This window comes from Salmo salar, chromosome ssa15 (assembly GCF_905237065.1).
Source record: "Salmo salar chromosome ssa15, Ssal_v3.1, whole genome shotgun sequence".
NCBI lineage: Eukaryota > Metazoa > Chordata > Actinopteri > Salmoniformes > Salmonidae > Salmo > Salmo salar.
Window position 1 is genome coordinate 90,135,578 of NC_059456.1, and position 12,726 is coordinate 90,148,303.

The 12,726-nt window shown below is 45.7% G+C and overlaps 1 protein-coding gene across 16 annotated transcripts in view; it reads right to left on the minus strand.

Annotated features, from left to right (window-relative positions):
• The window catches only part of hspg2 (heparan sulfate proteoglycan 2), a 199,816-nt gene that overhangs the window by 97,835 nt on the left and 89,255 nt on the right, over window positions 1-12,726 (minus strand). For 14 of the 16 annotated variants that reach the window (XM_045696271.1, XM_045696262.1, XM_014146820.2 and 11 more), the window contains exons 4-9: window positions 4,194-4,303; window positions 3,442-3,500; window positions 2,907-3,079; window positions 2,444-2,476; window positions 1,528-1,653; window positions 1,094-1,288 (exon numbers count right to left, since the gene is read on the minus strand). In XM_045696271.1, the coding sequence (XP_045552227.1) occupies window positions 1,094-1,288; window positions 1,528-1,653; window positions 2,444-2,476; window positions 2,907-3,079; window positions 3,442-3,500; window positions 4,194-4,303 (696 nt within the window). The remainder of the gene's footprint in view (window positions 1-1,093; window positions 1,289-1,527; window positions 1,654-2,443; window positions 2,477-2,906; window positions 3,080-3,441; window positions 3,501-4,193; window positions 4,304-12,726) is intronic. The other 2 variants (XM_045696264.1, XM_045696273.1) reach the window with 2 other exon arrangements.

Sequence of the window (12,726 nt, forward strand, 5' to 3'; positions counted from 1 at the left end):
ACAGGCTAGTAATAGGGGTTGCAACAATTTCGGCAGATCATTTTAGAAAGAAAGGGTCCAGATTGTCTAGCCCGGCTAATTTGTAGGGGTCCAGATTTTGCAGCTCTTTCAGAACATCAGCTGACTGGATTTGGGAGAAGGAGAAATGGGGAAGGCTTGGGCGAGTTGCTGTGGGGGGTGCAGGGCTGTTGACCGGGGTAGGGGTAGCCAGGTGGACAGCATGGCCAGCCGTAGAAAAATGCTTATTGAAATTCTCCATTATAGTGGATTTATCGGTGGTGACAGAGTTTCCTATCCTCAGTGCAGTGGGCAGCTGGGAGGAGGTGCTCTTATTCTCCATGGACTTTACAGTGTCCCAGAACTTTTTTGAGTTTGTGTTGCAGGAAGCAAATTTCTGCTTAAAAAAGCTAGCCTTGGCTTGGTTTCTATATTGGTTTCTAACTTCCCCGAAAAGTTGCATATCACGGGGGCTGTTCGATGCTAATGCAGAAATCCACAGGATGTTTTTGTGTTGGTTAAGGGCAGTCAGGTCTGGAGAGAACCAAGGGCTATATCTGTTCCTGGTTGTAAATTTCTTGAAAGGGGCATGCTTATTCAAGATGGTGAGGAAGGCATTTAAAAAAAATAACCAAGCATCCTCTACTGACGGGATGAGGTCGATATCCATCCAGGATACCCGGGCCCGGTCGATTAGAAAGGCCTGCTCGCTGAAGTGTTTCAGGGAGCGTTTGACAGTGATGAGTGGAGGTCGTTTGACCGCTGACCCATTACGGATGCAGGCAATGAGGCAGTGATCGCTGAGCTCTTGGTTGAAAACAGCAGAGGTGTATTTAGAGGGCAAGTTGGTTAGGATGATATCTATGAGGGTGCCCGTGTTAACGGCTTTGGGGTGGTACCTGGTAGGTTCATTGATAATTTGTGTGAGATTGAGGGCATCAAGCTTAGATTGTAGGATGGCTGGGGTATTAAGCATGTCCCAGTTTAGGTCACCTAGCAGCACGAGCTCTGAAGATAGATGGGGGGCAATCAGTTCACACATGCGTGCCTGCGTGTATGTACTTTGAAGTGTTAGTGGTTGCCAATAAGTGCTTACCGCATCTGAACTCATCGCTACCATCAGAGCAGTCTCTCTCTCCGTCACAAAGGTAGTCTCTGGGGACACACTCCCCATTCTGACAGGTGGCCTGGTCCACTTTGCAGGGCCCTGGGGGACCAGGGGGGCGTGGGGGCTTCTTGATGGGGATGGTGGTGGGAGGAGTGGGGGTAACTGCATCAGGACGGATCTTATCTGAAAACCAACAGATCTGTTAAAGACCGTTGATCCAGGGGCGAATCCTAATTTCCACCTAACTTACATTTTCACTTTGTCATGCACTGATGCCAATAGAAGACTAAGTGAAAATTCAACTTAAGTGAACATTTGAGTTGACTCTCTCGTTAGGTTACAAAGACATGCTCAATCAAATGCTTGAGTCAACCATTTAGTCACAGCACAGGTCCAGATCCATTCCATACCATGCAACTCACCACAATCCAGCTCATCACTCATGTCATTGCAATCAGGTCTGTTGTCACACAGGTACTCCAGAGGGATGCACCCCCCATCCCGACACGTGTGCTCATCCTTCATGCACGGCCGAAGGTCTGGGACCACTGAGAGACGGGAGGGTTCAAGGGTCAGACATGCAGAGCTAAAAGGCCACCACACAACACAACACAATGCTTCCTGTTCAAATCACGTCAAATACAAGCAACCTTCCTCGGTGGAGGTTGGTGTCACTTTAAATTGAAGGATGGGCTCATTGTCATGACTGGAATGGAATAAATGGAATGGTATCAGAATGGAATTCCATAATTCCATTCCAGTTATTACTATGAGCCATCCTCCTTTCACCAGCCTCCAATGACCGTCCTGGGTCACTGCGGGTCGTTCTGGGGCCTGGGGCTAACAGTCTAACAGCTTACCGTACCGTACCGGAGGTGGGACATGGCCATGATGTAATGGAGATCCTTCTGAAGAAACTCTGAAGACTTTTTTTCCTTTGCAAATAGCAATATCTGTAACCTAACTCATGCCATGCAGTTCTCTTGGGCAGTGCAAAACCAAAACGTTGTCAGACTTCTGTTTCAGGTGCAAACATGCATAACATTCCTGCATGAACTCTTAACAGATTCCCAAAGACCTAATTGTCATCCTGTTCATCATTATCATCCACAAATAGCTGCATTCTGCATTTTACACACTACAGAACAGTCATGTCACTTCTACAGCAGCTCTGGCAGTCTCCGTGCAGCAGGCATTGTTCCAGACCTGGGTTAAAATATTATTTTGCTACTATTCTATTGACTCCATTGCGCCAGGGAAGCTCAGTCAAGCTCAGCTAAAGTATTTGAAATGATTTCCAATAGCATTGAACCCAGGTCGGCATGGTACAGTACAAACCTGGCACAGCCATGGGGTTCACAGGGGGCAGAGCTAGAAACCAGAGAGACAAGTTAAGGACACTACCTATGATTACCTAGCCCTCCTTTTCTTTCTTTTCATATTTTATTGGTTTATTGACAGAAATAGGTATGATTGAAGGGGAGACATATAGAGGGGAAAAAGTGAACACAAAAAATAGCCTTTTCTAGCATGATGCCTTGGGTTGGCTAGTCTAGCTTCATCGAAAGATTGTAATAAGATATGATAAATCAACGTCTCAATTAAATAAAGAGTACCATAGCTATGAGATCAGACCTATTTTGTTCACTTGTACAGCATTTATAGTAGGTCAGTTACGACTTCCTAAAATGGATGCCGTAATTTAGACATCTTCCTAATCTGGATGCTGTATATTTGGTCTTGTCAGCATCCTGTAAAGTCCTTACATTGCGGAGTATATATTATCCCCTGTGGTCCTTACCTTCTCCCAGGCGTCTGAACTGGAAGCCCTGGACAGAGGTGACGTAGGAGGCGATGGTGCCCTCCTTCACCACTCCATAGAGCACGTTGCGGATCTGATTGTCGTTGTTGTTGTAGTCAGAGCCCACGTCAAGCTCTACAAACACATCCACCCCATCCTGCCTCAGCATCTTCCTATACACAGGCCAGGACAGAACAGATGGTTTTTTAGAGAGGGACGTGGTGACGATAACGGTGCAGTGCTCCAGGTTTAGATGAACGTGGGTTGGGGCATATCATTCTTTTATCTAATGTAAGAATATTGATTAGTTACACTCAGCTAACAACAGTGTTTGGTGGACCAACCAGATGAGTATAAGCTGAAGCCTAAACATTAGCTCTGGGAGCAGTCTTCAGATCTCAGACAAGGTTACTCATCACATGAGCATGGTTCATTGAACCACCTTTGTTACACCCAGGCTAAAGTAAGTCAAGTAAGTAAAAGTAAGACTGGTGGGGTTTTATCAACAGTAGCTGAAGATGAGCAGTCATCTTACTTGATGAGGACCACATTGACAGTCTGGATGCCTGGGATCCTGTTGTACTCCGACTCTAACTGTGGAAGGAGAAAAAATATACTTAGATGGGTACAAACCAGCAGAGATTTTTGGCAACATGTTTTAACAAGTTTAACAACTTTCCTAACAAGTGTTCTAACATATGATGTAGAGTAGTATATGATATAAATCAAATCAAAGTGTATTTGTCACGTGCGCCGAATACAACAGTGAAATGCTTACTTACAGGCTCTAACCAATAGTGCAAAAAAGGTATTAGGTGAACAATAGGTAAGTAAAGAAATAAAACAACAGTAAAAAGACAGGCTATACAGTAGAGTATATTGACTCAAATTATCTACAGTATATGGCCTGCTCCGCAATCAATACCGTTGTGTGGCAGACATGACGTGGCAGTGGAATGCAAGGTGTGAGAATCCTGCCCTGGCCTGTGTAACGTTTACAGCCCTTGTGGGGAGGGATGGTTAGGCGTACCGCTTAAAGTACACAGTATACAGTATGTTCTGGAATAAGCCTACCGCATACAGTCCTCAAATTCTAATCTGGGCCTCAAAGCCAGTTCCACTGCTTTTGTTGTTAATTCTTCCCCTATAATCAGGGACAGATTTAGACCTGGGACAACAGGTGGGTGCAATTAATGATCAGCTAGAACAGAAAAGCAGCAATAGTCCGGCCCTCACAGGGTTAGATTTGAGTGGTATATAGTATAGATGGTTCTGTAGTAGACCTACCGTGTCCACCACCGCGTCAGAGATCTCCTGGAAAGACAGTGAGGAGATGTCCTCCATGTCAGGCCTGTACACAATAGAGTCTGTGAAGTTCACCAGAGCTCTGTAGTACGCTGGAACACAGAGAGACAACGGTTAGTTAGACACAGGAACCACAGCGTGAACATTTATACTCATTTTTCAGCAACATAATGTACACAAAACAACATTTACATGGGACTATCCTTTGGTGGTGTTGCCTTATTCAAAATGAATTGAGACTCAAACTTGAATAATGTTTGGGACAAATGTCCCTCAGTGAGGCCTTTGGTTCAATGTTTGGAGAAAAAAACTCACCAAACATAACTGTGGCTAAATTCAGAGCCATGTACAAATGATGGGGTCTATTTCCATATCTCAATTGTGGTCTGTACTAAAACTGACAACTGTACCACATATAGAGGACGCTTGAACAACAGGCACAAGTTAGACGTACACATGTACACATACTGTACGCACACACATATACACACCACAGGAGGTTGGTGGCACCTTAATTGGGGAGGACGGGCTCGTGGTAATGGCTGGAGCGGAATCTGTGGAATGGTATCAAATACATCAAACACAAGGTTTCCATGTTTGATGCCATTCCACGCTCCATTCCAGCCATTATTATGAGCCGTCCTCCCCTCAGCAGCCTCCACTGATACACACACACACTTTCTGTTTATAACACACATGTGCATGTCAGACAGATGTCAACACTCATCACACAAATACACACACATAGCCATAAGTGTGGACGATCTCATACAAGTACAGTTACACTGTCAGCCAATGTGGGTCCCTCACTTTTATTCACAGTGAACAGTTAGACACTGAATAAGAGGGGAGCCCCTAGCCCCACCCTAGCCCCGCCCCGCCCTAGCCCCGCCCCAGCCCCGCCCTAGCCCCGTCCCAGCCCCGCCCCAGCCCCGTCCCAGAATTAGAATTACTATGCCAACGGCTGCAGTGAAAAAAGCTAAAGTGAGTGATTCTGGAGGTGGGCCTCAACATTCCCTTTCCCTTCACAAAGTCAAGCACAGCAGAGGGGACAGAGAGGCTGGAGCACGGGCTCTACTGCCTATGGAGAACAGAGTTAGCGAAGCTAACCTGACCTGGCTCTATGAGTTAAGTAGGGCATACTGGTCACAATATAGAGGCTGTACTATCCATAGTGGTGTTCTACGGTCGATTTATGCAGCTTTAAAAATGTCACGTTTCCGTATACATACTGTAGGCTACTGTCACTGCTGTCTGCAAAGGCTAAGGGACGATAACCATGTTACAACTTCGTATCCTTTTTGTCTTATTATTATTACATGATCTATAATAGGGTATATTTTTATTGCATATCTATTTCCGTTCTAAGACATCTTCGCTCATACGACTCACAAATGCACATCCTTTAAATAGCCCAGACAGACCCCCCCTCAGGGTGCACCTATTCTCACTCCCCTGACAACCGGGTTGAGCTGGCCTGGGTCTGCCAGCTTTTGTTCAGCTTAGCTTCGATCTGGTATGGTCCGGGTTGGGGGAAGGAAGTCAATATTTGTGTTCTTTCTTACAGTCAGTTGCTACTTGCCATGGCTATATTGACGAGTCATGTTTTATGTGGGCATACCGTGAGCTGGAGCCTCAAGTCAACCAAAAACACGGACATGCACACTTCCTCCCTCTCCCTTTCTCTCTGTGGAATCACTAATTACATAATGTGTTGCTGTTGACAATGACAGCGTGCATTCATTACGCTTTAGGAACCCTGCTGTTTAATTAAAAGTTGGATTAAGAGTGCCTCACACACGCTTGTGCACACATACGCGCGCACACACACGTGTATGCTCACGCACATGCACACACACAGGCTGCCCCATTGTGTTGAGGCACTGGGGGTCTGATAGTGATTGTGCCAGTGACAGGACAGGCTGACTGGAAGGCAGCTGTGTCATTATGTCTAGTGGTGAGAAGCTGCCTTCAAAACAGAGCTTAGTTTCCTCGAATTACAACAGAACATTGGCACAAGCTGGCCTGGTTCCTCCAAGACGCCTTCCACTTCTTGTGAGGAAAGGGCTTTATTTGTTGAAGAGTGAACTGAAAAGATTTGGTATAAAAACCCACACAATGGGCTGACTACTGTATGTAGTGTAGAAGCGCAGGCGTCAGCAGTATGGCATGGACATGGTTGACTGTGTTGGCTGTTCCACAAAGTCAGTCAGCGGGCTAAAGGACATTGTACAGTCAAAAGTTTTGAGAATAACACAAATATTAATTTTCACAACGTTTGCTGCTTCAGTGTCTTTCGATATTTTTGTCAGATGTTACTATGGAACACTGAAGTATAATTACAAGAATTTCATAAGTGTCAATATTTGCAGTGTTGACCCTTCTTTTTCAAGACCTCTGCAATCCACCCTGGCATGCTGTCAATTAACTTCTGGGCCATATCCTGACTGATGGTAGCCCATTCTTGGATAATCAATGCTTGGAGTTTGTTAGAATTTGTGGGGTTTTGTTTGTCTACCCGCCTCTTGAGGATTGACCACAAGTTCTCAATGGGATTAAGGTCTGGGGAGTTTCCTGGCCATGGACCCAAAATATCGATGTTTTGTTCCACTTAGTTATCACTTTTGCCTTATGGCAAGGTGCTCCATTATGCTGGAAAAGGCATTGTTCATCACCAAACTGTTCCTGGATGGTTGGGAGAAGTTGCTCTCGGAGGATGTGTTGGTACCATTCTTTATTCATGGCTGTGTTCTTAGGCAAAATTGTGAGTGAGCCCACTTCCTTGGCTGATTAAGCAACCCCACACATGAATGGTCTCAGGATGCTTTACTGTTGGCATGACACAGGACTGATGGTAGCGCTCACCTTGTCTTCTCAGGACAAGCTTTTTTCCGGATGCCCCAAACAATCGGAAAGGGGATTCATCAGAGAAAATGACTTTACCCCAGTCCTCAGCAGTCCAATCCATGTACCTTTTGCAGAATATCAGTCTGTCCCTGATGTTTTTCCTGGAGAGAAGTGGCATCTTTGCTGCCCTTTTTGACACCAGGCCATCCTCCAAAAGTCTTCACCTCACTGTGCGTGCAGATGCACTCACACCTGCCTGCTGCCATTCCTGAGCAAGCTCTGTACTGGTGTTGTCCCGATCCCGCAGCTGAATCAACTTGAGGAGACGGTCCTGGCGCTTGCTGGACTTTCTTGGGCGCCCTGAAGCCTTCTTCACAACAATTGAACCACTCTCCTTGAAGTTCTTGATAATCCGATAAATAGTTGATTTAGGTGCAATCTTACTGGTAGCAATATCCTTGCCTGTGAAGCCCTTTTTGTGCAAAGCAATGATGACGGCACGTGTTTCCTTGCAGGTAACCATGGTTGACAGAGGAAGAACAACGATTCCAAGCACCACCCTCCTTTTGAAGCTTCCAGTCTGTTATTCGAACTCAATCAGCATGACAAAGTGATCTCCAGCCTTGTCCTCGTCAACACTCACACCTGTGAGAATCACTGACATGATGTAAGCTGGTCCTTTTGTGGCAGGGCTGAAATGCAGTGGAAATGTTTATTTGCGATTCGGTTCATTTTCATGGCAAAGAGGGACTTTGTAATTAATTGCAATTCATCTGATCACTCTTCATAACATTCTGGAGTATATGCAAATTGCCATCATACAAACTGAGGCAGCAGACTCTGTGAAAATTAATATTTGTGTCATTCTCAAAACTTTTGGCCACGACTGTACAGTTTGAAAACAGTACCAGAAGACAGGCAACATCAAAACGGCTGATCAAAAAGCCTCATTTTACCCGCCACTAATCTAATCACTTCACTGGGCACTCGCTTGGCCCTGCAGCGAACAGACACACACAGTAACAGACATTAGACCTGTCTCCTCTGAGCTTGCCGCTCTGACGACACGTTACGGCCTGGCGAGCGCACTCAGTACCCATGATTCTTTGGTTACAGTGTAGGGCTGTGCCCTTAACGCTAACGAGGGCCCTCTCTTCCACTCTCTGCATCCCTCTTTCTCTCTCTCTCTCTCTCTCTCTCTCTCTCTCTCTCTCCGAGGAGCATTCTGCTGAACGCCACTCACTTTTTCCATCGGGGGAAATCCCCCGTCAAGCACCACCAAGGATGAAGAAATTGCCTGCTGAGAGCGAGCGCGGGGGAGTAGAAAAAAAGGAGCCTGGAAAAATAGCATTCCAAACTCTTAATTCACAAACGTATTTAGCTATTAAAGCTGTTCAGTAGAACTGTGATGGCTTTGTGAGGCGGACCGGGCCCCCTCTGAACACACAGAGCCCTGTAGCAGGAGACAAAGAGCTGATTGAGCCGTGCGCCCAGCCTGGCCTTTAAAGCCCAACCGCTTTCAGCCCGACCTTCAACCCCACTTCTCTCCTCCCTCCCCACCAGCACCAGCGCCTATGGCAGGGGAGAGGGGGAGAGAGAGAAAAAGGGGCAGAGAGAAAGAGAGAGAATGGGAGAGAGGGGAAAAGAGAGGGGGAGGGAGGAAGAGGGAGAAAAAGAGAGAAAGAGAGAAAGACAGAGTGAGCAAGACCACAAACCCACAAGAACAAGGCCCAAGTTGTATTACACATCCCACCAGGGACCAGACAATATGAGACCCTCTATTTCTCTTGTCTCTCTCTCCTAGGGCTCTAGGAAGGCCAATGTGGGGTGGTGTGGGGCTGTGTGGGAAAGAGGGACACTTTCTCAGCTTTGGCTTTTAGAGAGGAACCTCTGCTACTTAACCCTACTGCTGGTGGTCAGCCAAACAGCCCTGTTCTACAGAATAGACTGCTTCAAACTCAGGAGCTCATGGGAATGACTTGAATGACTTCTGGCCCAATATTACTGGAGCCTCTTTTGTGCTCTCTCCACAAAACACAATGTAAATGTCAAAAAACACTTCAGGGAAATGGCAGAACAGTTAACTACTATTGTCTGTTGGACTTGTCAGTCCACTATACTGACATAGAACCTACTGGCAGGAAGTTGTCCTTTCACAAAGTAAGATGGCGCCGGAAGAAAGCAAAAAAGAGCTTCTGGATATCAGGACAGCGATCACTCACCTCGGATTAGACAAATATTTTTTCTTCAACAAGCAGGACGCACAGGATGTACTTCAGACACCCGACAAGGCTGAAATCCCTGTCATTGGCAAGAGAAAGAGACGCAGGTATAGAGGACACAGGGCGGGGAGCCTCGTAGGGATCCGCCGACGGCGAGTGGGAATTCTGCCTTTTCCATCAATATTACTTGCCAACGTACAATCATTGGACAATAAATTAGACGAGGTACGATCACGAATATCCTACCAACGGGACATCAAAAACTGTAATATCTTATGTTTCACCGAATCGTGGCTGAATGACGACATGGAAAACATTGAGCTAGCGGGAAATACGCTGCACCGGCTAGACAGAACAGCACACTCCGGTAAGACGAGGGGGGGTGGTCTGTGTATATTTGTACACAACAGCTGGTGGACGAAGTCTAAGGAAGTCTCTAGATTTTGCCCGCCTGAAGTAGAGTATCTCATGATAAGCTGTAGACAACACTCATGGCTGTTTATTTACCACCACAAAGACCGCACTGAGTCAGCTGGGCCTGCAAACTATTACGGACTACAAAGGGAAGCACAGCCGCGAGCTGCCCAGTGACACGAGCCTACCAGACGAGCTAAATCACTCCTATGCTCACTTTGAGGCAAGCAACACTGAGGCATGCATGAGAGCATCCGCTGTTCCAGACAACTGTGTGATCACGCTCTCCATAGCCAACGTGAGTAAGACTTTTAAACAGGTCAACATTCACAAGGCCGCTGGGCCAGATGGATTACCAGGACGTGTGTTCTGGGCATGTACTGACCAACTAGCAGGTGACTTCACTGACATTTTCAATATGTCCCTGATTGAGTATGTAATACCAACATGCTTCAAGCAGACCACAACAGTCCCTGTGCCCAAGAGTGCTAAGGTCACCTGACTATGGACATAGCACTCATGTCCGTAGCCATGAAGTGCTTTGAAAGGCAGGTAATAGCCCACACTAACAACATTATCCCAGAAACCCTAGACCCACTCCAATTTGCATACCGCTCAAACAGATACACAGATGATGCAATCTCTATTGCACTCCACACTGCCCTTTCCCACCTGGACTAAAGGAACACCTACGTAAGAATGCTATTCATTGACTACAGCTCAGCATTCTACACCATAGTACCCTGAAAGCTCATCACTAAGCTAAGGATCCTGGCACTGAACACCTCCCTCTGCAACAGGATCCTGGACTTCCTGATGGGCCGCCCCCAGGTGGTGAGGGTAGGTAGCAACACATCTGCCATGCTGATCCTCAACACTGGGGCCCATCAGGGGTGCGTGCTCAGTCTCCTCCTGTACTCCCTGTTAACCCACGACTGCATGGCCAGGCACGACTCCAATACCATCATTAAGTTTGCAGATGACACAACAGTGGTAGGTCTGATCACCGACAACGACGAGACAGCCTATAGGGAGGTCAGAGACCTGGCCGGGTGGTGCCAGAATAACAACCTATCCCACAATGTAATCAAGACAAAGGAGATGATTGTGGACTACAGGAAAAGGAGGACCGAGCATGCCCCCATTCTCATCGACGGGGGTGTAGTGGAGCAGGTTGAGCACTTCAAGTTCCTTGTTGTCCACATCACCAACAAACTAGAATGGTCTAAACACACCAAGACAGTCGTGAAGAGGGCACGACAAAACCTATTCCTCCTTGGAGACTGAAAAGATTTGGCATGGGTCCTCAGATCCTCAAAAGGTTCTACAGCTGCAACATCGAGAGCGTCCTGACTGGTTGCATCACTGCCTGGTACGGCAACTGCTCGGCCTCCGACCGCAAGGCACCACAGAGGGTAGTGCGTACGGTACCAGAGCGCCAAGTCTAGGACCAAAAGACTTCTCAACAGCTCTTACCTCCAAGCCATAAGACTCCTGAACAGGTAATCAAATGGTTACTCAGACTATTTGCATTGTGTCCCGCCACTCCCCCTGCCAACCCCTCTTTTACGCTGCTGCTACTTTCTGTTTATCATCTATGCATAGTCACTTTAACTATACCTACATGTACATATTACCTCAATTAGCCCAACTAACCGATGCCCCTGCACATTGACTCTGTACTGGTACCACCTGCATATAGCCTCACTAATGTTTATTTCACTATCTTTTTTAATGTTTTTTTTATTTTCTTTACTTATCTATTGTTTACCTAATACCTATTTTTTACTTAAAAATTGCACTGATGTTTAGGGCTTGTAAGTAAGCATTTCACTGTAAGGTCTACATCTGTTGTATTTGGCGCACGTTACAAGTAAACCTTGATTTGATTTGATTTGATCATTAAAATAAAAAAATATTGGTCGCATACACATATTTTGCAGATGTTATCGCGGATGTAGTGAAATGCTTATGTTCGTAGCTCCAACACTGCAGTAATACCTAACAATACAAAACAATACACACAAATCCCAAAAATGTATAGAGAGGAATTAAGAAATGTAGAAATATTAGAATGAGCAATGTCAGAGTCCGGCTTTCCAGCTGTAGGTAATAATGCAAGAAACGTTCTGAGCAAATATCTAAGAAACACAAAGTTGGCTAGGCGCTAGGAACAGGGCTTCAATTTAATACTACTAGAAAGTGTGTGCCCTCAGGCCTGGAGGGAAGCAAAAAGCAGACCAATCAGTTTGACCAGATACAATGTTATTTTACAGTAAACAAATTGACAACAGACTTTCAGCATACTTATAGCAAAGGATATTCAACAAGCTAAGCACTTACACAAATTACTGATGATTGGCTGAGAGAAATTGATGATACAAATATTGTGGGGGCTGTTTTGTTGGACTTCAGTGCAGCTTTTGACATTATCGATCATTGTCTGCTGCTAGAAAAAACGTATATGTTATGGCTTTAAACCCCCTGCTACAGTATATTGTGGATAAAGAGTTACCTGTCGAACAGAACAAAGAGGGTGTTCTTTAATAGTCACTTTAGCCTCTCCAACATAATCCAGGTAGAATCAGGAATTCCTCAGGGCAGCTGTCTAGGCCCCTTACTTTTTCAATCTTTACTAACGACATGGCACTGGCTTTGAGTAAAGCCAGTGTGTCTATATATGCAGATGATTCAACACTATACACGTCAGCTACTACAGCGATTAAAATTACTGCAACACTTAACAAAGAGCTGCAGTTAGTTTCAGAATGGGAGGAAAAAACATTGTATTTGTGATAAATCATTCACTAAAACCAAAACGTCAACTAAATCTTGCAATGAATAATGTGGAAATGTAGCAAGTTGAGGTGACTAAACTGCTTGGAGTAACCCTAGATTGCAAACTGTCATGGTCAAAACATATTGATACAACAGTAGCTAAGATCGGGAGAAGTCTGTCCATAATAAAGTGTTGCCCTGCCTTCTTAACAACATTATAAACAAGGCAGGTCCTACAGGCCATAGTTTTGTCG